At 43.3% G+C, this 27,794-nt stretch overlaps 1 protein-coding gene and 1 long non-coding RNA gene across 3 annotated transcripts in view; one reads left to right on the top strand and one right to left on the bottom strand.

Annotated features, from left to right (window-relative positions):
* The window catches only part of nbeab (neurobeachin b), a 1,103,372-nt gene that overhangs the window by 81,933 nt on the left and 993,645 nt on the right, over window positions 1-27,794 (bottom strand). Inside the window, exons 47-48 of the mRNA XM_034168398.1 lie at window positions 15,388-15,540; window positions 7,885-8,052 (exon numbers count right to left, since the gene is read on the bottom strand). Coding sequence (XP_034024289.1) covers window positions 7,885-8,052; window positions 15,388-15,540 — 321 coding nt within the window. The remainder of the gene's footprint in view (window positions 1-7,884; window positions 8,053-15,387; window positions 15,541-27,794) is intronic.
* Window positions 1-27,794, top strand: part of LOC117508606 — a 94,665-nt gene that overhangs the window by 14,976 nt on the left and 51,895 nt on the right. The window lies entirely within an intron of this gene.

Genomic DNA, 27,794 nt, shown 5'->3' with positions numbered 1-27,794 from the left:
GAAAGTTTCACTCTGTGTAGTTGCAACAGTCACAGCCACAGAAGCTTACAACTTTCATAGTTGTCATGGGTGTCTTCAGAATCAGAATCGCCTTTATTGTCATTGTAATTTGCATTGCAACGAGATTTGAGTGCAACTCCAAAAAGGTGCTTTTCCGAGGTGAGAGTAATTGTTAGCTAAGTAAAAGATAATAAAATTTAACAATAAATTATTCAAAAGTATATGTACACGTACACAGTTTTTACGTAATTATTGTATGGCCTTGCCTTACAATATACAGCACCTTGGGGCAGCTGTTTGTTGTGATTTGGCGCTGTATAAATAAAATTGATTGATTGATTGATTGATACACTAAATAAAATAAAATGTGTACCAAGTAAAATGTAAAACGAGAATTATATACAACTGTGGAATCATATTGCACGGGAAATATTGCACATGGCTTACAGATATTGCACAAGAAACCTGAAAAGTGCATATTAAAGTGTTTGTTATTGTTCAGTGCAGTGATCGCTCTGGGGAGAAAGCTGTCCCTGAGTGTGTTTGGCCTAGTTTTGATTGACCTTTACCGTCGGCCGAGGGGTAGTAAGTCAAACAGGTGGTTGCTGGGGTGGGATGTGTCTTTGAAAAGATTTATCAGGTCTCGAACCTGTGGTGATTGGATGTTAACGCACACGCCTTACGACTTCGCTATTGGAAGAGGTCTTGATGGCTTCCATCACTAGTCTTCGGACAGATTTACCATACAATACCATGCAGTTTGTGTTTCTCAACGACTGAAGAAACTGAAATCAAAGACTTACTCACTGACTGGGAAAAGTTCATATATCTGTCTTCTGGGTTGCTGAAAGAAAACTGGCTGTAAGTGATCAAAGGGTGCCAATAAACATGCCCAACATTCATTTTAAATCTATATAATTTTTGTTATTTCAGTTTGTAAAAACATTTTGTTTTCTTGTTTCTGTCTGGTATCTTTGGACATTTAAAAAAGTATTTACAAAATATTTTATTTATTATACAAAATTAGTTTGCCTGCATTTATTTCAGAACATATTTATGAAGAAGTGTACAGAGGTCAAAATTTAAAAATGCTCCAGTCACACTGAGAAATATATGGCATTATTTGTCTGATCATAACGATTCCAAAAAGGTATAGCTTGGGCTAACTATGACTGAATTCTATGGAGTTATGGGGTAAAAAGAATAGTTTGCATCATCTGTCATGCTTAGTTATCATGTTACAGGGTAACATATGTGACATGTCATAGAATCCAATGGACATCAACCTTATTTGACCTTTACTTTGGAAACCAAACTTTCAGCATGGTCAAAACCATTCCATTTATTAATCCTTTTATTTCAACTAATAATTTGCATACACTTTTACTGAAATTGGAACAACTTTAACATCTGACCCATGTACAAACTGAAACTGACCTTTGTCTCCATTTTTGCTGTTTTTACCCCATAACTCCAGAACATTCAGTCATAGTTAGTCCAAACTATACCTTCTTGGAATTGTTATGATCAGACAAATAATGTGGTATATTTTTCAACATGATTGAAGAATTTTTAAAGTTTGACCTCTGTGTAACCTTTCACTGACCACTACCTTGCTATAGCTACTACCCTGGGATGGCTATCATACATTTTTGTGTAGGCCATGGTACACTGGAGCTGTATTCTAAGTGTTGTTTTGTCCCCTTAAGTGGTACTGATTAGGTCAAAACTGATGACTCATGGCTCATGCACTATTAGTCCTTCTCATGACAAGCAGGTATGAGTGTGCTTGCAGTTTGTCACAACAGTACTTTGTTCTTCTACCAAGGCAGATGTCTTTGCACTTATCTGAAATCTAATTTCCTATGCTATGAATTTTGACTATTCCAGCTGACCAGTACAGCAGGCTTTGGCATCATCAGCCTGCACCAGTTAATCATCTGGAAAATGTGACAGCTCACATTGCTTTGTTTTGCAACAAAAAGCAAATGTCCGAAAGTGGTGTACATGACAAAGACAAGTTGGTCAAAAAGGCTGGTGGAATGTCCGTTGTATGGGCATGGTTTGGATTCAAGAAGTCGGACAGTGAGCAGAAAATGATCATTTGCAAGCTGTCAGGAGACAGTGGTTTCAATCTTTTCTATCACCTCAGATCAAAACAAATTGTGGAATATGAGGAATGCAAAAGAATGCATACACCGCAAATGTCAGACAAATTGTTGAGTGGCAATACAAAACAACTCGTGCTCGGCAAATCAGGTCAAATTTTGTTTTCACTCTATGCAGCTTGATTTTTATTAGATTTCATGAAAGTGTTTTCCAAAGACTGAAGATACTTGAGAAAAGGTTTTGTACTTTTTTTCTATTTACTGCAATTTTACACAATAAATGCTCATAAAATTTAAGGCATACCATCCAGCCCTACTCAGGTTTTGCTGCAACAAAAAGGTTTTGCTGCAACACATATTGATCAAGGCAACCAAAGTCCATTCCAAATTCAAACAGTCCAATCAGGGAGGCAGGACCCAAAGCGGTAATAAACAATCTTCAAAATGATACCCTATATAATATTAGCTTGCCGTGCTCTGTTATGTGAGGTTATAAAAGTTTGACCCACTGAACTGGAAAGTCTTCTAAAACAGATCAGTATAGTTTTCAGGAAGTTGTAAGACAATACTGGATATAGTACAAATATATTCCCTTTCATGTGGTTGATAATGGTTACTGACTAACGGCTGCATAGGTGCACCAGAATTGTAGCTATCATTTTAGCTTGCAATACCATTTCATTAACTTTTCTTTTTTTTTATTAATATTCTGCTCCACTGGTGAAAAACTGATTGAGATACAGTTGTGTTCAAAATAACAGCAGTGTGTTTTAAAAAGTGAGTAAGCTCAAAATCCTTAAAATATCTTTTATTTCCACACATGCAAATGCATTAGGAACACTGCACATTCTATTCCAAATCAAACATGAAGAAAAAAATTGATCAAATTTGTTATTAATTTACAGAAAGTGAAGAAAAAGTAATATTAGGCTGTTCAAAAAATAATAATAATAATAATAATAATAATAATAATAGTGTCTGCAAGGGCGAAGGCAGGAAATGGGTCATTCCAGACATTGTTCAGAAGAAGAGTATAATTAGATAAAAAATTGATTGGAGATACAACAATAAAATTTGATAAATATTTCTTCATGTTTTGATTTGGAATAAAATGTGCAGTGTTCTCAATGCTAAGCCTAGGCTAAGTGTGTGTATTCCTAATGCACACACTTAGCCTAGGCTTGTGTGTCATACAACACACTGACAAAGTGAGGAACCTTGGGGTAATTTTTGATCCTACGTTGTCCTTTGACCTCCACATTAGAGATATTACGAGGACTGCTTTCTTCCACCTGCAAAATATAGTGAAGATTCGTCCCATCCTGTCTATGGCTGATGCTGAGACCCTGATTCATGGGTTTGTCTCTTCTAGATTGGACTACTGCAATGTTCTATTTTGTGGTCTCCAATTGGTTCAAAATGCTGCTGCCAGACTTTTGACACAAAGCAGAAAGTTTGACATTACACCCATTTTGGCATCTCTTCACTGGCTTCCTGTCCCTGTGAGATCAGATTTTATGGTTCTGTTATTAGCCTATAAAATTGTTCATGGACTGGCACCTCCCTACCTAGCTGACCTAATTAAACCCTACTTACCGGCCCGGGCTTTGCGTTCTCAGGGTGCAGGACTACTTTGTGTCCTTTGGGTGAATAAGAACTCTGTGGGTCACAGAGCTTTCTCTTATCGTGCCCCTGTTCTCTGGAATGATCTCCCTGCATCAATAAAACAGTCAGATTCTGTAGAGACTTTCAAGTCCAGACTTAAGACGCACTTATTTTCCCTTTCATATGGCTAGCATACTGGCATAGTATGTTGCTCTGCTTTTTACTCTTTTTAATTCATTTTATTAGGAAACGGAGCATGCTGCAGCCTCAACTTTATCTAAATTCTGGGTCTTTTAGTGAAGCTTTGGGCTCGTGGCCAGAGATCACCTTAGTATTTCTTCTGTTTTTTCCTTGTTGCTTAATGCTGACAAATTATACTGTATTTGTTGTCTTTCTGATACTTGATTCTGTTTTTTTTTCCTCTCTCTGTTTGAGGTGTGGCTCCATCCAGAGATGGGTGTGGTGTCTGTTTCTGCAACCCTCCTGTCCTGTGCACCAGCAACATTTCCTGTATATTCGTTTTGTGAATTGTTTTGTACATTGTGTCGGTAGCATGGCCCAAGCAGAGGGTCACCCCTTTGCGTCTGGTCTGCTTGAGGTTTCTTCCTCAAATCATCAGAGGGAGCTTATCCTTACCACTGTCGCCTGTTTGCTTGCTCTGGGGGTTGGTAAGGTTAGACCTTACTTGTTTGAAGCGCCTTGAGGCAACTTTGTTGTGATTTGGTGCTATATAAATGAAAATAAATTGAACCCCCCCCCCCCCCCCCTGAAATTTGTGTGTATGGAAATAAAAGCTACTTTAAGTATTTTGAGCTTTATTCACTTTTTTAAATACACTGCTATTCATTTAAACACAACTGTAATGTCTAATCACGTGTAAGACGATACAGGACTGTACAAACACATTTCTGGTATATAACTGATATCTTGTATTCTAACCATATCTCAGAGCACTTCATGATGACACCACAAAATGTACATTAATCTATTGGTTTGTGTTACGAAAACGTGGAACTTTTCGTGACAGTATCACGAACCAACACAAATTCATTTTGTGACGTGAGCACGGAAAAAGCAGAAGACTGGACTGGATTGACATGTTTGCTAGATTGGAAATGAGCCTGTTAAACTTGTTTGAAGGCAAACAGTATATTCTGCTCATACGTGCTGATCAGGTGTCATCGGGCTGCTACCCAGTTAATGATTTTATGTAATACTGTACTTTAACAGTGCAGTTTTATGTTTCATTAGTTCAGCAATGAAAACACAACAGTTTCACCAAGAGGCTATCAGCCCCATCAATTTAAACAAATAAAATCTATAATATGACCACAGAACTGACCAAATAATGAAAGTATTGAATGAAAATAACTGAAAATGAGAAGAAAACCCAAGTAATGACAACAACTTAATTTATGTCCTTTTTCCCTCCAAGTGCCAATATGTTTACCAAATTATATTAATATCTAACTATCATTTCTGACATGTGCATTGCTTTCTAATCCAGATATGTGGCAGCAACAATTAAACGATCCTGATGAAGCGCCCGCTGCAGGAACGAAGCTGCGCGAAGGTTAAACGATGTCAACGACAGTCAACGAAAGTCCAGATTTCTTGTTTCTTCAGGGCTTCGTCACCCTTCATTAAGTGCCGTGTAACTGGGCCATAACAAACACATCAGTGTCATTGTTTTAAGAAGTCAGTCAAATGGCCCTTCAGGGTCACTACAGAAGTCTTTGAACTAAAGTAGACTGCATGTTACAGAAAGAAGAGAAAAAAAATCACTGCTGAGCAACATAAGTGAAGGTACAAAGGCTTGTCTTAATTAGTTTTCATCATATCAACATTTCATCATTTGTAATTAGCTAAACCCTTCTCCATCCAGCGCAAATATATTCCTATGCCACAATGGTGATGAGCATTCTTCCTAATGTGCAACTAAGTGACTGTACTGTCATCTCTCATGGTAGGGTGGCTGACAGCTTGAAGCCCTCAACGTGGTGCAAAAAATAAATCAATAAATAAATAACCCATTGTCTAAAATCTTTCTTGAAATGATGAAAAAGCTTTCACAGCATGGTTTGATAATTTGATCAGCCAAATCTTCTGCAGGTGATTTGCATAGCAGTGGCTTGATAAATAAAAGCAGGCCTGGAAGTGACAGTATATAAATGACTTGTTTTGCAGACAGCAGATGGTGGATATCACAGGGAGAAAGCAGCTCACACTGAAAGTACCACAGTGCATGCCAGCTGCTGCAGTCTCTGCTCTCCTTTCCTGCTACGCAATTAAGCTATTCAGGAGTGGTACCGTCAAGCTAATAGATATTCAATTAAATAGTTAAAAACAAGAGGATTATCTCGCACCTCTATTGACTCCCGATGATTGATCAGTAAACATAAATCCAGACGCATTGATTATCGGCGGGGAGACACTGTTGTTTTCACTTAACATCAGTGATCACATGGTCCCTTTTATGGTGGCTGCAATACTGTCTGGAAATGCTTTGTTTTTCTACAGCGAGCCAATAACGACTCTTGTGAAGCTCCTTGGGATGACTTATATTGTGATTTGGCACTGTACAAATAAACTGAATTGAACTATAACACTAAATATATGTGCAGTTTTTGGTCATTCAGCAGATTGATAGACTCATTTTTCCATAAATTTCACTGTCATCTCCTAAACATCTGTCCATCATGGTTTTACTAATTTTGACAAAAAAAATGTCAAAAGACTGCATCACTGAAAAAGTTGGAGATGGTGAAAATGAAAAACTACAAGATCTGCACAGATAATTTTGTGCACATTATATTTTGTAATGTGATTATAGTTGTGTTCAATTGCTAATATTTCATCATACATTTCCCAAAATAAATTAAGTTTAGGAAACAATGCACTGATATATTGATGCATATCATGATGTTATGAATATGAACATTTTATTTCATTATCATTGTAATGTTCAACAACACTGAACATTGTTCCGCTGAATTGTTCAGCAAACGTCAACATCACAGTTCTACCAGTTTTGGGAGACGTATCAAAAAACTATCCTCAACAATTTTTTTTTTTTTTTTAGTTGAGCTTTTGATAATAATGATATCAACTTGAATGATGTTCCAGAAGATCACCTGCCCTGCACATTTCCCAGTGCTCCTTACACTGCCCACACCTGACTAATTAAGCCTGTTTCCAGGTCCTGACTGGCTGAACACACCTGGTTCAGTTAATTAGTTTTGTAAAAAAAAAAAGCAGTGATAATGATCTCCAACAGATGTGTTGGGGCCTGAACCAAATCCAGGAGTCATTGGGCAAGAGGCAGAGTCCATCCTGGACAGGCTCCAGTCTATCACAGGGCCACATATAGACAAACACGTGCATACCTACAGCCAATGTAAAGTTTCCACTTCACCTAATCTACATGTCTTTGGCTGTGGGAGGAAGCCAGAGTATGTGGAGGGAACCCACACAAACATGGGAAGAACATGCAGGACCTTCTCACTGTGAAGCAGCAGTGCTAACCAAAAACTCAAACAAATGGCACATGAACTGTGCCATCATATTTCGAGAGGCAATCACAGCAAGAATCCTACACATTAAGTGCAATGTAGCAATGTGACATGAATAAACTGGTTAAGTAAAACATCAGACAGCTCAAAATACAAAAACGAAAAAAAATCCTTCAGTAAGTACGGTATGTTTTTGGTAATCGTAACAAATTGATGGTAAATTTAATAATCAATCTCTACCGGTCACATTATGGCACTGATTGTTTTTATCCTCTATAAAGCCACAGTACTTAAAAACCAAGTCTCAAGCGGTTCTACTTGCTTCTTAGATGTGTGGGCGCTTGGCAAGAAAATTACAACTGCACTGGGTACAAGCCACTGTGTGGCCCTTAATGTTCAGAAGATTACCCAATAACAGGGAGAGCTATTAAATGAGTAACTGTTTACCTGGAAGAAATTAATTACTCAGGTCACGAGAACATGATGGTAATGTCAGAGAAGATGAGTCAGCTGCTCTCACGGATTACATTCGCATGACGCATCAACTGAGTGACAGACGCATTATATGAATGTTGTGAGAACTCCAGCACATACCAAAACAAATAGGTAGGGAGAGGGGAGGGGCTCCATCTCCATGGCGATGTGCAAGAGCACCTTACCTCTCTGAGCGAAGGCTCCGTGATGCTGTCCAGGTTGACGGAGCCCTCGTACGTCAGGTAGTGAAAGACGTTGAGGGCGCGCACCGCCTCCGGGCCTCGCTGCTTGTAGCCGAAAATAAGGTCAATCCACTGATGCAGCTGACATGACACAAACTCGCTTTCCAGGGCCTGTCAGAGGAGTACGGGGCAATTAGAGGTGAGAGCGCGCAGCACACGGGCCAAAAGACACAACACAAATTGTACTTCCACACAACAGTGAACACAGCAAAACACGGTGTGCCCCACTGTATAGCGTGGGTCTCGACACAACTGACGCCATGTCAGCAAGCGTAAGGAGCACGATCAGGAGGGAAATAATGTGCAAACTACAATTATAAATGAGTCCTTAACCTTTCTACTCCTAAACAGTAGACAAATACAGAGAAAAGGCAGCATCCCCTGAAATTTAACTCAGAAAAATTGCCCTCTCTCATATTTTTCTGCCCATTAAACATACAAACTATTTTTTCACGGCGGCAAAGAAATACTAACAGGGAACCAATTTACAGTAAAAGCATCTGCAGGAATAGCATTGATGAATTACTACTGTGAGTAGAAAAGGAGAGCGGAGTTCTTCTGGGAGTGTTTCTGGGAGATTCTGGATTAGATTTGAGACTGATAATTATTATAAAATACCTGCGGAAGGCATGCAGTGGGCGATTTGATGTATTGTTCCACAGTACAGGACAATATAATTCCCATGCATAATGGTGAAAGAGTTTGCAGGAGGAATTTATACTCCTCCCTGTGCATCAGGAATAACAGCCATTACCAACAAAGCCTGCTCGAGCACACAGAGGCACAGTTTGCCACAGGGCATATCACCACAATTGAATGTGGCACATGCAAAGATGGGAAGTGGGAGGACGAAAGAAAGGAAGAGAGGCATGGAGAGAGAGAGATTCGCTGACAGAAATGAAATAATAGAGGAAGCAATAGCGTGGGCTTGCTAAAGAACAGAACAAAGGAAAGACAGAAAAATGGAGAAGCAACCATTTTCTCGGTGTGTGAACACAGTGGTCTGCAAACGAAAAAAAAATGCAGATTGACCATGTATCCTTCGAGAGGGAGAAATACCGACTCTAATCCCTTTTTTTAAAGTCATGCTCCCTTTGTTTTTGTGAGGCAGCTGTGTCTCTGCCCCTCACGTTCTGAAAGAGCTCAAGCAGGCAGCGGCGTGGGTACACCACGGGGAAAGGTCACCTCCAGAAGACCAGCCCAGCACTGTCACTCCAGATGAAAAGGTCAAGTTTGTTCCCACATCCGCTTTCTACACGCTCCAAAACCAGCGTGGGCCCAAACCTCACCACCATACACCACATGGATGAAACTTTGTCTTAAAGCTGCTCTGGTTTTCTTTTTAGGGAGAAACACACAGACTGGATCCAAACTAGGACATAGAGACATGTCAGAGGATACTGTTCCTTCCTGTGTGAGACCCTAGCAGTTCTAAATAACTGGGATAATTAATGCTTATTTCATCAGGAATTTTCACACGAAAAAGGAAAAAAGTCTTCTGGAGAATTCTGCCAGGCAATTACAGCTCATGCAGTACTGTGGATTGCCCACAGTCCAAAAGGTCGGTGGGTTCAATCCTCAAATGTGTCCTTAAACATACATGTAAGGCTACACAATAAAATTACCAGTGTAAAACTAATGCTGACAGTGTTAAATTAACACTGCCAGCGTATATATGGACCTACTCTGGTCAGAGTGGGACCATTCACTGACGCATGAGTAGTAGAGACGAGGCGGAGACACAAAATCCCACAAAAAGGCAACAACTTTCCCATGTGGAATCTCATTGAATTGGTCCTCTTGAGACGTGCACACAATGATGACCAACTGTCCGCTGGATGCCGTCTGTAGTGGGGGGGAAAATACTTCCACAAACCTAGAGTGAGGGACACTGACCTGCTGCGCAGCACACACATGAAAGTGGAGCTGCACTGACGCGTCCTTCGCAGGCACAAGGATTTGCGCGCAAATGCTGCATGGCACTCTCACGGATGTTCAGTGCCAATGGCGTGGCTGAGATGACCACACGTTCGAGCACACAGTGCTCAGGATGGATGTGGACTATTACATAGTTATTATGTGAAAGAGGCAGAAAAAGCACTGAAAATAATAAATAAATAAACAGTTAAAAAAAACAGAAGAAAAGGGTGAACACCGGGACTTACAGAATGATGTCCACTGAGCTGTGTAACTCAAGTCCCATTGACGTCCTCACAGACAATGAAAATAAAACAAATCTGGACAGCCTCGACCACGTTCCCTACCCAGGCGAAGTCTGCTATCCCTATTCTGGATGGCAGCATTAGGCCGCGGTCCTCAGAAAAATAAATCAGTAATAAGAGAAAATCTGGTACATGGCTGGGCACAACGCAAAAAGTGTGCCTGTACAGTCGGACTGTGTGTTCACAGCCATGACACGCATACACCTGAGCTCCATTAGATGGCACGGCTCTGCTGTGGAAGGACAGGATGCAGGGGCGCTGCGATTCTTTGTAAGTGCTCTGATACAAATAAAATTAAAGAATGAAGCCAGAGTGCTGACATAGTCTGTCCAGCATGGGGTGCACACATGTGACCCGGGTGTGCACTGACCAGTCGCATTAAAATTAAATTCACTTCTGTTCTCGGATTAATAACTAAATAAATAAATAAAAATATTGTTTATGCAGGTTGTCCATGGCCAGACAGGATGTGTCCAACTAAATAAATAAATAAACAATAAATCTGGTTTATGCAGGTTGTCCACAGCCAGACAGGATGTGTCCAACTGAATAAATAAATAAACAATAAATCTGGTTTATGCAGGTTGTCCACAGCCAGACAGGATATGCCCAGCCTGTGCATGTACACGGGGTGTGCACTGAGCAGGAGCATTAAACTAAATTTCCACTTCTTTTCTCAGAAAAATAAATATATAAAAAATAAACAATAAATCCAGTCTGTGCAGCTCGTCTGTGACTGGACAGGATGTGACCAGCTCACTCACATGCGTGCACATCAGGTGGATGCTGGCTGGCTGCAGAGCGGGATGGCTGGAGGCTGCTGGAGTGTTCAGTCGCTTCCAGAAGCGCCGTTCCTCTCTAATCATAAAAAAGGGAAAGTGTGTGTCGACTCCTCACAAAATGACTCACGTGTTGTGCATATTCTGAGCCGCAGAGACAACATGGTGAGGGGTATGAGATGGCTGCCTGACGATTTGGCAAAGGAGTTCATCACGGCAATTTTTTTAGTTTGTTCAATAATGAAGCGATGCATGGGAGCCGCCCTGTGACTGAGGCGAGGGGAAGGTGAATGGCTGCGAACCTCATGGCAAACTCCGCAAATTTCCTCGTGGATGCCGTTCACAGGCTACTGCAGCCTAATACTGAACTGTTAGAAAGTGCTAAAACCTGAGGAAAATGGTCCTGTTTGACCCCCCGCAAATGTAGAAAATGCATATAGGACAAGAAAACTTGTCCAAATCCCAACATCATATAATGGAGAGATCAGCAACACAGCCGGTTGCTTTTATTTTCAAATACGGCAACAGAAAACAAAATTGTTGAATACCCCTGAATGTATCTGCCAAAATCTTTAAGACAAGTTTAAGCCAATTGAATGTTGTGGTACAAATTACTGTCAGGGGATTAAAATTATGTGTGATATTTTTGTGTAACGGAGACCAGAGGGTGGTAGCCACAGGCGCTCTAAATGCTATCCTGGGGATTGTGAGTTTGAGTACAGTGAGGGATGAAGTGATGCAGGTTAAATTTGCACAAAACAGCATATTTAAAATACATGTTAATAAACTCTTTTATAAAACCACAAACATAAGATTGTACAAATATTATCTCCAGCTAAAATCTGTAATACCTGTTTACACATGTTAATCTGACTTCAGCCTGATAAAGCTGAGATTTATAATATCACCATTCTCAAAAACATCCACATATTGGGTTTCATGCAAGAACCACTTGTCCTAACAGACTTGTTCATAAATGTTTAAATGAGAAGAGTTCAGAGAACCTCCTGCAATCACAAACTGTATTTTGAGGTTGTTGTTGTTTGTTTGCTTTACTTTTTTGTTTGTTTGTTTTTTGTTATACAGGTACATGTTGTGTGTTGGGGGGGGCGTGGCTGGATGTTTTGGTGTTCTTTTCTTTTCTTTGCTCTCCAGGTGGCATGAGGGCTGATTTGTCTGTGAAGAAGGTGCTGGCTGAAGAGTCTTCACCCTCATTAACATCATGGAAAGCACCTGTGAGTGGTGCTCACGTGCAACCTGGACGACTTGCAGCTGAAGCAGATAATTGGGTGGCGTTCTGCATTTAAGTCATGTGTGATTCAAGCAGAACTGCCGGGAACTCAACCTTGTGACGTTCGTTTGTGAGACGCTGAGGACCGCGCCTGGGTTTTGACACATCGAGCCCGTGAAGCGGGGAGGGGTGAGGACACATGCTGTCAGCACACACGAAAGGTAATTGAGTGTTTGAGTAGTTGTTGATAGTGGCTTGGTGTTTTGTTGCACAGTATACTGGAATTGTAAAGAGAATTGTGCAGTTTGCTTCTCACTGCTGTGGCGTGAAGGATAAGTGATCCTCCACTTGTTGTGAGAAGCTGCTCATTTGCATAAAGTTAAAAAAAGGACACTGACCTGAGTGTGTTGCTGATAGCGTGTGTTTATTGGAAGATATAGTTGTATCTGTTGCCTTACCTCACCTTCTCTTTGCTTCACAGAGAATCAGTTTGTCGTGTCCACCTGGGGGGTGTTTGGCGGTGGTAGGAAGTCCAGGAGCGCCGGCTTTAATCCTTGCGGGCGCTGGAGAGCGAGCCACGAATCACTCCACCAGAGGGACGTTGTTTTTATGTTTTTACACTTTTAAGCACAGGTGAATAATAAATAGTTTCTGTTTGGAACCGCTCTCTGGTTATTTTTAGCGCTGGGTCCTGTCTGACGCAGGTCCGCTCCTCAACCCGCGTCGACACATAACAGTACATTTAAAAAAAAATTAGAATATCGTGAAAAAGTTCAGTATTTTTCGTCAGGTTTTTTTCGTTACGTATTCTAGTTTCAGTACATAGAAACTAAAATGCTTCAATCATTTTTTAATTTTTGATAAAATGGACTACATTTATATAGCGCTTTTCCATCTGTATCAGACACTCAAAGTGCTTTACAATTATGCCTCACAATCAACCCAATGTCAGGGTGCTGCCATACATGGCGCTCATTACACACTGGGAGCAATAGGGGATTAAAGACCTTGCCCAAGGGCCCTTAGTGATTTTCCAGTCAGGCGGGGATTTGAACCAAGGATCTTCTGGTCTCAAACCCAACACCTTAACCACTAGACCATCACCTCCCCGATAATGCGGCCTAAGTGCTCATTATTTTTTCCCATTCGCTGACTTTACCAGCTTCCTGAATCTACCTTTTTACACTGTTAATAATTACAAATGCATGATGATTTACATACGGTCAGAATTCAGATGGTTTGCACATGTAATTTACAAAATCATCTAGATTTATGAGCATTTGGCATGCATGTACAAGCCCACCGCATTAAAATTAATATAAGAAATTTAAGAGAAGTTTTCAAAAATATTTTCACATGAGGCCCATTATTGGTGGCAGGGCTAGGACCATTAATTATGCACAGAATTCAAGGTTTCTCCAAAAAAAAACCATGTCTGGTCCTACAGTAAGCAGCTGTAAATTAAGTGTTTTTCAGCCTCTGCTTGTCTCAAAGTCTGCTGGGAATGATAATCAGTGTTATGTTATAAATGTGATGCAGACTGAAACAAATGTGCACACTGCCAAAGTGATGAGACCCGGCATTAGATGGGGTGACACAATCAGACAAGCTGCCCTTGGCCCTGTCCTTCAATGACATCACCACGGTCAAGTGTACAGTGTTGGTATTGTGTGATAGAATTTATTAAACGCTTCATGAATAAGACAGAGGGGCAGAAACACATGAGATGGTTAAAAAAAAGATTAACATTCAAGGTGTCATATGGTGGAAAAATAATTTGTGTTTACAGTTAAATATGGTTTGGGGTTCATGTTGATCATCTAATAACTGTAACAACGAACGCAGAAACTACCCTATGATAAGTCAGACTTTAGCCTGAAATTGGTCATGATAAGCTTCTGTAATGTATGTCAAAGCAATTCATATCTGCACTCCAGCTTGCACTGTGAAATACAGTCACAAAGTCTATCTGTGCTGTGTGTCACACTGACACAGACTCTGTTTAATGAATAGGAGTTGCTGCTTGCCACGCCCACTTTCCTTCTCATTTAGCAACAGATACAGAAACAGAGCCAAAAAAAAAAAGTGTTGACAGTGCATACTTGATAACTGTTTACAAAAAGGTGTGTAATACAACAACTTAGAAAGTTTACTGGAAGGAATTTTGTGTCATGAGTGCATTTCTAAATTATTATACATTTGTTTATGTGGGAGTCAAGAGTAGGTAAAACAGTACAACAGCGAGCAGTAGTGAAATTTTTTTTGATCATTAATATTCCAGTAATAAATAAATAGGGGTGTCACGGATCACACAACCCACAGTTCAGATTGGACAGATTTTTTAAGTCACAGCTCAGATCATTTGTGTACCCAATAAAGCAAAAAACCCACAAATACTGCTTTGCTTTCCATTTTCTTAAACCGAACTTCAAAAGCAATAAAACAAGGAATCTTTGTGGTTCTGAATCAAAAATGAAAATAATTTTTCCAGTGTTTTACATAATATTTTAAAATAAAATACTTATTTGTTGCATTGAATTGCAATATGAACCCATCAGTGAATAAAAAGTATCCTTTGTGAAAATTATGAAAAGTAGAAAAAAGAAAAACAGTAAAACGGGTCAAAGTTTAGAACTTCACATTCTTTTTCTTTTTTTTTTTTTACATTATCTGGAGAGGAGGTAACAACAATTTTTTTTATAACCCTTTCAGGATAAATTCATTAGTCCTATCCTCTGATCCAATTTCATTCTTCAGTGGTCCTGCAGAGCAGGTGCTTGGAAAATGTTGGGAACAACTTTTGGCTGTGCATGTGCTTTGAGCACAGTATTTGGTTTAGTGGTCTCAAGACTGTACAGGAAAGAGACGACAGGCACTTTCTCCTCAACTCCTTTCATTTTTGAGTGTTTCTGTTCAGAGCAAGTGGAAGACAAAGTGATTTCTAACAGGCTGCATGCACGGCATCAAAGTTAATGCATTTATCATTTTATAAACAAGTCACAATGGCACAAAATTACACTTATGTAAACTTTGCAATTAATCCGCAATTCACGTGTGCCAAACTCTGTATGGGGCGGGGGGTGTTGTATCAGCTATGATCTCCTACAACAAATGAATCATATGATGAATCAATAAATGAATTACACAGTGAGCTCATGTTTGCCAGCAGAACAACATCATGTTTTTTAGGCATGGGCACAGGCATAATTCTTACCATCCTGTTTATTCGAATGAAGTCTTCAGGCATCTTGGCCCAGACTGGCAGGTCCACATCACAGACCATAGTCCTGTCCTCCCTCATCCCCAGATGGTAGCCATTACTGTTGACAAACATCTCCGGAAGGTAGAAGAATTCGGGAATCAGTTCCTGAGTTTAAAGAGAGACATGCTGATGCTTAATGTCTAATACTGCAGTTTTGACCACATATTCAACCAAGCACAAGCAAATACACGCGAGGACACAGCCGGAGAAGAAAGAACTTGTTATCCCACTGAGATGGAGTGAGAATTTAAGGGGAAAGGTAACACAAACACTCTAAACAGTGAGTCATGAGAAGGTGCTGAGAGGTATGAGCCCAGTTATTCCAGCAGAGGTGTTGGCTGTGTTAAATGAAACTAGAACTGAGTTGGGTTTTTCCTCCCTGGTTTCTGGTGGTTTGTGATGCAGTCAGTTTACAGTGGAAGGGAAGTCAGCATGGTAAAGGAGCCACTGCATAACGCCTGGCAATGACTCCAAACATGGGCAAATATTTCCCTGAAACAAAATTCCTAAAAAAGGGAAATTATCCTCTGTTCAAGGGAATTTAATACATTAACTATGCATCACACATAATTCATTATTAACAGTTTTCCAAAGCACATCACAAGTCTGGATGTTCACTTTTTAGCTTTGGGCTTATGTTAAGGGGATTTTTTTTGTTGAAGCTGAACTAAGAGGGAAAAATTTATAGTTTCATATACTGTATACACAGTACCATTCAAAGGTTTGGACACACTTTCCCATTGAATTGAAAGGGAAAGTGTGTCCAAACCTTTGACAGGTACTGTAAATACAAGTAACTAGCATGTTGCCTGTGGGGATCCATGGGCTCTATATTGGGTAGTTGTTTAGAAAATAGGTAGCTGACATTTTTCAAGGGTGGTAATAAATTGTGCAAAGTTTCTATAATGAGTTGGAATGGTGTTGGAGTCCAGAATATTTTTAGAACCTTATACCTCAACAGTTTTTGAAGAACGGACCACATTGTTTTGTTTTGTTTTGTTTTTGTTTTTTTGTAATGGACCACAATGGAAATAAGTGTTTTCACTTTCTTGTGTCATCCATGTATTTTAATGTATTTACAGTTATATTATGTATTTACATTGAACTTCCAAAAAATAAAAAAAATAAAAAATCACACATGCATGCACACACGCAGGCACACATGCTTGTAATATATAGATGATTTACCACCCCTGCTGCAATGGCCTTTGAGTCCAGACTGTAATTATCAACATCCATTTTTCTGTGTTGTTAGCTGATATCTGTAGTTTCTCCATGAAACATATTAGTCATATCAACCTTCCATTTTGGTGGCGTTCATCCTTGACCCAAATTACATAAGCATACCAAACGGCAAATGTCAGCTCTCCCCAGTTTGTCCAAAATCAAATTTATACACACGCACGCATACATGTACACAGACGCCACTTCTCTTTTAATATATTGTGGCATGCTACGCAGAACGGAAACTGAGCCAGAGCTTTTTGTCTTTTCTGAATTCTGCTGCAAACAGGTGCTTTTATTAATACACACCCACAAACAGAGATGATGGCGGAAGACATCAAATGCACTACATCTGTCACTCGTGTTAACAGCAACATGACAATTAACTAAACTGACTAAACCAATTCAACTACAAAAACAAAACAAATCAATAACACTAACACCACTGTTAAACTAACATGAACCACAATAGCAACATTTAAAACCCTGAACTCTGATGGTGCATTGAAGCACAATCTCCCTTGTTCACTGCTGTTAGCTAATACCACTAATTTCTCCAAAAATATTAGTCCCATCCACTTTCTGTTTTTGCAGCAGTCATCCTTGACCCAAATACATAAACATACCAAATAGCTAATGTCAGCTCTCCCCAGTAGCCACTGGGCATTGTGATGTCAGATGACATCATTATTCTAATCAAGGCATCCTGTCTTCTGGACTAAACAATCCAGTGAATGCTTGTATGCAGACCACATGACTGCAACATAAAAATAGAACACAATGCTAAAATACCCTCAGCTGTATGAGCATTGTCTTCTTCATAATTTGCAGTTGTTTAATTATCCCAGTGCAGTATATATGTCCTGGCATTTGTCTGTCTGCGGGAGACAATGGTGTAGCATCCAGTATGTTTTTTGCTTTTTTTTTTTTTTTCACTTTTTCAATTCAATTTCAATTTATTTCATTTATATAGCACCAAATCACAACAAAGCTGCCTCAAGGCGCTTCACACAAGTAAGGTCTAGCCTTACTAACCCCTAGAGCAAGCACACAGGCAACAGTGGTAAGGAAAAACTCCCTCTGATGATTTGAGGAAGAAACCTCAAGCAGACCAGACTCAAAGGGGTGACCCGCTACTTGGGTCATGCTACCGACACACTTGAGAATATAAAAATATAATAAATTTTTGTCTTTTTTTTTTCTATCTGCACCTGCGTGAATGACTTATCAGTCCAATGCGTGAGTGACAATCTCTGCTGCATTTGTTGCACTTGTACTGTGATGCCTGCTGAGGCTGCCACTGTTGCTCCTTCCTCCTAGCTCACTGCTGAGGAAGGCCTTGGTTCCTCTCCTGCTCAGCCCTCCGTGCACCTGTTCTGACAGTAATCAATCAATCAATCAATCAATTTTTTTATATAGCGCCAAATCACAACAAACAGTTGCCCCAAGGCGCTTTCGTAGGCGCCAGGATGCACAGTGCTCCCACGTGTTGACATTGATGCTGCACATTTTCATGTTGTTTTTGCAGACATCCTTCAAGCGTAGGCATGGTCGACCAGCCAAACGAGTGCCCTCTGCCAGCTCAATGTACAGTAGATCTTTAGGAATGCAGCTTGGATACATTCTCCTGATGTGGCCAAGCCAACAAAGGTGCCTTTCGACAAGAATGGAAATACATATATATATATATATATATATATATATATATATATATATATATATATATATATATATATATATGCTGGGGTACCTGGCGCTGCCCGGGTTAACCTGTTTTAGACATAGGCCAAATGCCAATCATTTTAATCAAAACAATTGCCCAACATGCCCACTGGGCATGTTGCCCACTGGGCAACCAGGGCAGCTTGACCCGGTTGCCCAGTAATTCCATAAAATATAAATAGATAAAGAGAAAAGATTAAAGCATTAATTTTTTGGTTACTTCAACTTTTAAAAAAATAGTACCAGTTTGTTCCCCATGTCATGAGGGTTCAGAATATATATAGTTTTTAGGTCTACATATTATAGGTTGGGAGTTTATCCTGGACAGACTGTTGTGTGGGCCGCCAGAAGAGGAGGTACTGCTGGCCCACCACCAGAGGGCGCCCTGCCTGAAGTGCGGGCTTCAGGCACGAGAGGGCGCTGCCGCCACGGACACAGCCGGGGGTGACAGCTGTCACTCATTATCTCTTGACAGCTGTCACCCATCTACACTACATCATCTCACTCCATAAAGACCAGACGTCATCTCCACCTCGTTGCCGAGATATCATCTACCTGTGAAGGTAATATTCTCTGCTGTATCTGAACACTGACTTTATAGTCTGAACTTCTTTGCAGCCGTTTTCCTGTGGGTGTTGCCTTATCTGTGGGATTGGCGTTTTGGTGTGATCAGCGATGGCTTCGCTTCACACCCCAACCAGATAAGTGGTTAACAGGAGCTGCACGAGTGTGTGATTAGAGGTGGAGGTGACTTTCCACCTTCTGACTGTTTTTGTTACTGGGTGTGCACACACCCACATCTCACTGTTTGTGCTCCTCGCCAGCAGTACCAGATCCGACAGTCGGGGACGGTGATCACCTGGGAATTCGGGACTTGGCGGCTCCAGTATTCACCAGGTTCGGTGGCGGCGGAAATCGTGTGGTTCCGGCTCTTCTCAGGACAGACGTCTTCTATCCTCGAGCCTGCCCACACGTCACCTTTGTGTATTGACTGCTATCAGATTCTGAGATTGTCTGTATATTTGTTGTGCACATTCACAACATTAAATTGTTACCTTTTGGCTCATCTATTGACCGTTCATTTGCGCCCCCTGTTGTGGGTCTGTGTCACTACACTTTCCCCAACAGGATATCTCGGCCAACGTCATGGATCCCGAGGGGCATCAACCATCTGTTGGACAGCCAATGGAAGAGCAGGGTGCGCAGGCGTCGGCTGGAGGCGTGATTGGTGAGTTGCAGCACATCCTCACCGCCTTTACCGCTCGGATGGACCTGATAACCGAGCAAAATGTCATGCTTAATCGCAGGATGGAGGCTCTCACCACGCAGGTGGAAGCGCGCGCTCAGGGCACTGCTGCAGCTCCTCCTCCTGCCGACCCGGTGCCGAATACAGACATTCCACTGGTCGTTCAATGACCCCCCCCCCCCAACCATCCCCTGAAGCATAGATAAGCCCCCCAGAGCCGTACGGGGGTTGTGTGGAGACGTGCGCGGACTTTCTTATGCAGTGTTCGCTCATCTTTGCACAACGTCCCATGATGTACGCGTCTGACGCCAGCAAGGTGACTTACGTGATTAATTTGCTTCGAGGCGAGGCACGCGCTTGGGCTACAGCGCTTTGGGAACAGAGTTCACGGCTCCTCGCCTCTTATACTGGGTTTGTGAGGGAGCTCAGAACTGTTTTTGATCACCCTAACAGAGGCGAAACCGCGTCTACCGTGCTGCTGTCAATGAGACAGGGGCGCCGCAGCGCAGCCGAATATGCAGTCGACTTCCGCATCACGGCTGCGAGATCTGGCTGGAATATGACTGCGCTCCGTGCCGCCTTCATAAACGGACTGTCGTCGGTCCTGAAGGAGCACCTGGTGGCTAAGGAGGAACCGCGGGATTTGGCTGAGCTTATCGATTTGGTTATACAATTGGACAATCAGTTAGAAGAACACTGACGGGAGCGATGCGAAGGGCGTGGTCAGGCACAAGCCATCCCTCTTCCTCCCAGGTCCGAAAGAGAGCCGTCTTCCCCACGCTCCACAGCCACAGCGCTCCGTGTGGCTACAGCTCCCCCTGCTGACGGTGCTAGGGACACAAGCAGGGCCACATTCAGACAGAGGAGGCTGGTCCGTGGGGAGTGTTTTGTCTGCGGCTCGAGTGAGCATCAGCAGAGAGACTGCCTCAAACGGTCAAAACACAAATGCCCGCCCTTAGAGACTGGGCTGAGGGGGGGTCAAAATATTCACGTGGGTCATACACATCTGTCAACACGACTCCCAGTTAAAATCCTGAGCGGCGATTTAACCCTTCAAGCCCCAGCACTGGTGGACACGGGGTCAGAAGGGAATCTGCTGGATAGCAGATGGGCAAGGGAGGTAGGGCTCCCTCTGGTGGCACTTTCTTCACCAGTGAAGGTGCAAGCACTAGATGGCACTCTTCTCCCTTTTATCACACACAAGACACTACCTGTAACCCTGGTAGTGTCTGGGAATCACCGGGAGGAGATTGAGTTTTTTGTAACTCCTTCTACCTCCCGCGTGATTTTGGGCTTCCCATGGATGATTAAACACAATCCCCGGATTGATTGGCCGTCTGGGGCTGTGACTCAGTGGAGCGAAACCTGCCACCGGAAGTGTTTAGGATCCTCAGTTCCTCCCAGTGTAAATGCGAATGAGGAGGTTAAAGTCCCTCCCAATCTGACGGCGGTGCCAGTTGAGTACCACGACCTTGCTGACGTCTTCAGCAAGGATCTGGCGCTCACCCTTCCCCCGCACCGTCCATACGATTGTGCCATTGATTTGGTCCCGGGTGCTGAGTACCCGTCCAGCAGGCTGTACAACCTCTCACGTCCTGAGCGCGAATCAATGGAGACCTACATCCCGGACTCATTAGCTGCCGGGCTGATCCGGAATTCCACCTCCCCGATGGGTGCAGGTTTCTTTTTTGTGGGCAAGAAAGATGGCGGACTCCGTCCATGCATTGATTACAGGGGGCTGAATGACATAACGGTTCGTAATTGATACCCTTTACCCCTGTTGGATTCAGTGTTCACGCCCCTGCATGGAGCCCAAATTTTCACCAAACTGGACCTTAGGAATGCGTATCACCTGGTTCGGATCCGGAAGGGAGACGAATGGAAGACGGCATTTAACACCCCATTAGGTCATTTTGAGTACCTGGTCATGCCGTTCGGCCTCACTAACGCCCCTGTGACGTTCCAAGCTTTGGTTAATGACGTCTTGCGGGACTTCCTGCACCGATTCGTCTTCGTATATCTGGATGACATACTCATCTTTTCCCCGGACCCTGAGACTCATGACCAGCATGTACGTCAGGTCCTGCAGCGGTTGTTGGAGAACCGGCTGTTTGTGAAGGGTGAGAAGTGTGAGTTTCACCGCACCTCTTTGTCCTTCCTGGGGTTCATCATCTCCTCCAACTCCGTCGCCCCTGATCCGGCCAAGGTTGCGGCGGTGAGAGATTGGCCCCAACCAACAAGCCGTAGGAAGCTGCAACAGTTCCTCGGCTTCGAAACTTTCTACAGGAGGTTCATTAAGGGCTACAGTCAGGTAGTTAGCCCCCTGACAGCCCTGACCTCTCCAAAAGTCCCCTTCACCTGGTCAGATCGGTGCGAAGCCACGTTCAAGGAGTTCACACGCCGGTTCTCGTCTGCACCAGTTCTGGTGCAGCCCGACCCTAGCCGCCAGTTTGTGGTTGAAGTGGACGCCTCTGACTCAGGGATAGGAGCCGTGCTATCCCAGAGCGGAGAGACCGATAAGGTTCTTCACCCGTGTGCCTACTTTTCTCGCAGGTTGACCCCAGCTGAATGGAACTATGACGTTGGCAATCGAGAACTCCTTGCGGTGAAAGAGGCTCTTGAGGAGTGGAGACACCTGTTGGAGGGAGCGTCTGTGCCTTTCACGGTTTTCACTGACCATCGGAACCTGGAGTATATCAGGACCGGCAAGCCCGCTGGTCACTGTTCTTCGGGCATTTTGACTTCTGAATCACCTACCGCCCCGGGACCAAGAACCAGAGATTAGATGCCTTGTCCCGGGTGCATGAAGATGAGGTCAAGACTGAGCTGTCGGATCCACCGGAGCCCATCATTCCGGAGTCCACTATCATGGCCACCCTCACCTGGGACGTGGAGAAGACCGTCCGGGAGCCCGGACCCCGGATCAGGGCCGAAGAACAGACTCTATGTCCCACCAGAGGCAAGAGCTGCTGTCTTGGATTTCTGTCACGTTTCTAAGCTCTCCTGTCATCCGGGGTGCGAAGGACCGTGGCAGTGGTCTGGCAGCGCTTCTGGTGGGCGTCCCTGGAGGCCGACGTCCGGGAATATATCCAGGCCTGCACCACCTGTGCCAGGGGCAAGGCAGACCATCAGAAGGCACAGGGACTTCTTCAGCCACTTCCTGTGCCTCATCGCCCCTGGTCCCACATCGGTCTGGATTTTGTCACGGGCCTCCCTCCGTCCCAGGGCATGATGACCATCTTCACGATAGTGGACCGGTTATCCAAGGCGGCCCACTTCGTGGCCCTCCCGAAGCTCCCCACGGCCCAGGAGGACTGCAGACCTCCTGGTCCACCACGTCGTCCGTCTGCATGGGATACCTACCGACATCATCTCTGATCATGGTCCCCAGTTCTCCTCACAAGTGTGGAGGAGCTTCTGCCGGGAACTGGGGGCCACTGTGAGCCTCTCATCCGGGTATCACAGACCAATGGACAGGCAGAACGGGCCAATCAGGAATTGGAGCAAGCCCTGCGCTGTGTGACGTCTGCACACCCGACGGCCTGGAGTGAACATATGGCCTGGATCGAGTATGCGCATAACAGCCAGGTGTCCTCTGCCACCGGCCTCTCCCCATTTGAGGTGTGTTTGGGGTATCAGCCCCCATTGTTTCCCGTGGTGGAGGGAGAGGTCGGTGTGCCCTCGGTCCAGGCCCACCTGCGGAAGTGCCGTCGGGTGTGGCGCTCCGCCCGTTCTGCCTTGTTGAAGGTCCGGACAAGGGCGAAGACCCATGCAAACCGGCGATCCCCGGCCCCTGCTTACCAGCCCGGGCAGGAGGTGTGGCTATCCACGAAGGACATCCCCCTCCAGGTGGACTCCCCGAAACTCAAGGACAGATATATCGGACCATACAAAATCCTCAAAGTCCTCAGTCCTGCCGCAGTGAAGCTCCAACTCCCGGCTTCACTGCGGATCCACCCGGTCTTTCATGTGTCAAGGCTCAAACCTCACCACACCTCACCCCTCTGTGCTCCCGGGCCGGCGCCGCCTCCTGCCCGGATCATCGACGGGAGCCGGCTTGGACGGTGTGCCGGCTCCTGGACGTCCGTCGGATGGGCTGGGGGTTCCAGTATTTGGTGGACTGGGAGGGGTATGGACCCAAGGAATGCTCCTGGGTGAAGAGGAGCTTCATCCTGGATCTGGCCCTCCTGGCCGATTTCTACCGCCATCACCCGGACAAGCCTGGTCAGGCGCCAGGAGGTGCCCGTTGGGGGGGGGGGGGGGGGGTCCTGTTGTGTGGGCCGCCAGAAGAGGAGGTACTGCTGGCCCACCACCAGAGGGTGCCCTGCCTGAAGTGCGGGCTTCAGGCACGAGAGGGCGCTGCCGCCACGGACACAGCCGGGGGTGACAGCTGTCACTAATTATCTCTTGACAGCTGTCACCCATCTACACTACATCATCTCACTCCATAAAGACCGGACGTCATCTCCACCTCGTTGCCGAGATATCATTTACCTGTGAAGGTAATATTCTCTGCTGTATCTGAAATTAACACTGACTTTATAGTCTGAACTTCTTTGCAGCCGTTTTCCTGTGGGTGTTGCCTTATCTGTGGGATTGGCATTTTGGTGTGATCAGCGACGGCTTCGCTTCACACCCCAACCAGATAAGTGGTTAACAGGAGCTGCACGAGTGTGTGATTAGAGGTGGAGGTGACTTTCCACCTTCTGACTGTTTTTGTTACTGGGTGTGCACACACCCACATCTCACTGTTTGTGCTCCTCGCCAGCAGTACCAGATCCGACAGTCGGGGACGGTGATCACCTGGGAATTCGGGACTTGGCGGCTCCAGTATTCACCAGGTTCGGTGGCGGCGGAAATCGTGTGGTTCCGGCTCTTCTCAGGACAGACGTCTTCTATCCTCGAGCCTGCCCACACGTCACCTTTGTGTATTGACTGCTATCAGATTCTGAGATTGTCTGTATATTTGTTGTGCACATTCACAACATTAAATTGTTACCTTTTGGCTCATCTATTGACCGTTTATTTGCGCCCCCTGTTGTGGGTCCGTGTCACTACACTTTCCCCAACACAGACAGACAGAATTAGCCCTTTATGTGTATACTAGCTGGGGTACCTGGTACTGCCTGGGTTAACCTGTTTTAGACATAGGTCAAATGCCAATCATTTTAATCAAAACAATTGCCCAACATGCCCACTAGGCATGTTGCCCACTGGGAAACCAGGGCAGCTTGACCTGGTTGCCCAGTAATTCCATAAAAGATAAATAGATAAATCAAATCAAAATCAAATCAATTTTATTTATATAGTGCCAAATCACAACAAACAGTTGCCCCAAGGTGCAAAAGAATATAAAGAGAATAGATTAAAGCATTAATTTTTTGTTTACGTTCAACTTTTAAAAAAAATAGTACCAGTTTGTTCCCCATGTCATGAGGATTCAGAATATATATAGTTTTTACATATTATAGTTTGGGAGTTTATCCTGGACAGACAGACAGACAGAATTAGCCCTTTATGTGTATACTAGCTGGGGTACCCGGCGCTGCCCGGGTTAACTTGTTTTAGACATGTTTAGTTTCATTACAGTAGAAGTCTTTCAGAAAGCGCTGTAACTAGGTTTAAGGATATGATTCCTTCTTTATGTTCTCCAATGCCATATACCAACACAGGGCAGAGTAGCTACCTAAACTCTGTGAGTGAGATAGATTATCTCGTCAATAGTTTTATATCCTCTTTGAGGACAACTTTGGATGCTGTAGCTCCTCTGAAAAAGAGAACCTTTAATCAGAAGTGCCTGACTCCGTGGTATAACTCACAAACTCGCAGCTTAAAGCAGATAACCCGTAAGTTGGAGAGGAAATGGCGTCTCACTAATTTAGAAGATCTTCACTTAGCCTGGAAAAAGAGTCTGTTGCTCTATAAAAAAGCCCTCCGTAAAGCTAGGACCTCTTACTACTCATCACTAATTGAAGAAAATAAGAACAACCCCAGGTTTCTTTTCAGCACTGTAGCCAGGCTGACAAAGAGTCAGAGCTCTATTGAGCCGAGTATTCCTTTAACTTTAACTAGTAATGACTTCATGACTTTCTTTGCTAATAAAATTTTAACTAGTATAGAAAAAATTACTCATAACCATCCCAAAGACATATCGTTCTCTTTGGCTGCTTTCAGTGATGCCGGTATTTGGTTAGACTCTTTCTCTCCGATTGTTCTGTCTGAGTTATTTTCATTAGTTACTTCCTCCAAACCATCAACATGTCTATTAGACCCCATTCCTACCAGGCTGCTCAAGGAAGCCCTACCATTAATTAATGCTTCGGTCTTAAATATGATCAATCTATCTTTATTAGTTGGCTATGTACCACAGGCTTTTAAGGTGGCAGTAATTAAACCATTACTTAAAAAGCCATCACTTGACCCAGCTATCTTAGCTAATTATAGGCCAATCTCCAACCTTCCTTTTCTCTCAAAAATTCTTGAAAGGGTAGTTGTAAAACAGCTAACTGATCATCTGCAGAGGAATGGTCTATTTGAAGAGTTTCAGTCAGGTTTCAGAATTCATCATAGTACGGAAACAGCATTAGTGAAGGTTACAAATGATCTTCTTTTGGCCTCAGACAGTGGACTCATCTCTGTACTTGTTCTATTAGACCTTAGTGCTGCTTTTGATACTGTTGACCATAAAATTTTATTACAGAGATTAGAGCATGCTATAGGTATTAAAGGCACTGTGCTGCAGTGGTTTGAATCATATTTATCTAATAGATTACAATTTGTACATGTAAATGGGGAATCGTCTTCACAGACTAAGGTTAATTATGGAGTTCCACAAGGTTCTGTGCTAGGACCAATTTTATTCACTTTATACATGCTTCCCATAGGCAGTATTATTAGACAGCATTGCTTAAATTTTCACTGTTACGCAGATGATACCCAGCTTTATCTATCCATGAAGCCAGAGGACACACACCAATTAGCTAAACTGCAGGATTGTCTTACAGACATAAAGACATGGATGACCTCTAATTTCCTGCTTTTAAACTCAGATAAAACTGAAGTTATTGTACTTGGCCCCACAAATCTTAGAAACATGGTGTCTAACCAGATCCCTACTCTGGATGGCATTACCCTGACCTCTAGTAATACTGTGAGAAATCTTGGAGTCATTTTTGATCAGGATATGTCATTCAGTGCGCATATTAAAAAAATATGTAGGACTGCTTTTTAGCATTTGCGCAATATATCTAAAATTAGAAAGGTCTTGTCTCAGAGTGATGCTGAAAAACTAATTCATGCATTTATTTCCTCTAGGCTGGACTACTGTAATTCATTATTATCAGGTTGTCCTAAACGTTCCCTGAAAAGCCTTCAGTTAATTCAAAATGCTGCAGCTAGAGTACTGACAGGGACTAGAAGGAGAGAGCATATCTTACCCATATTGGCCTCTCTTCATTGGCTTCCTGTTAATTCTAGAATAGAATTTAAAATTCTTCTTCTTACTTATAAGGTTTTGAATAATCAGGTCCCATCTTATCTTAGGGACCTCATAGTACCATATCACCCCAATAGAGCGCTTCGCTCTCAGACTGCAGGTTTACTTGTAGTTCCTAGGGTTTTTAAGAGTAGAATGGGAGGCAGAGCCTTCAGCTTTCAGGCTCCTCTCCTCTGGAACCAGCTCCCAATTCAGATCAGGGAGACAGACACCCTCTCTACTTTTAAGATTAGGCTTAAAACTTTCCTTTTTGCTAAAGCTTATAGTTAGGGCTGGATCAGGTGACCCTGAACCATCCCTTAGTTATGCTGCTATAGACTTAGACTGCTGGGGGGTTCCCATGATGCACTGTGTGTTTCTTTCTCTTTTTGCTCTGTATGCACCACTCTGCATTTAATCATTAGTGATTGATCTCTGCTCCCCTCCACAGCATGTCTTTTTCCTGATTCTCTCCCTCAGCCCCAACCAGTCCCAGCAGAAGACTGCCCCTCCCTGAGCCTGGTTCTGCTGGAGGTTTCTTCCTATTAAAAGGGAGTTTTTCCTTCCCACTGTCGCCAAGTGCTTGCTCACAGGGGGTCGTTTTGACCGTTGGGGTTTTTCAGTAATTATTGTATGGCTTTGCCTTGCAATATATAGCACCTTGGGGCAACTGTTTGTTGTGATTTGGCGCTG

This window comes from Thalassophryne amazonica, chromosome 4, assembly GCF_902500255.1.
Source record: "Thalassophryne amazonica chromosome 4, fThaAma1.1, whole genome shotgun sequence".
Taxonomy (NCBI): domain Eukaryota; kingdom Metazoa; phylum Chordata; class Actinopteri; order Batrachoidiformes; family Batrachoididae; genus Thalassophryne; species Thalassophryne amazonica.
Note: the sequence above shows the minus strand (reverse complement) of the source record. Positions and strands in the feature narration are given on the sequence as shown.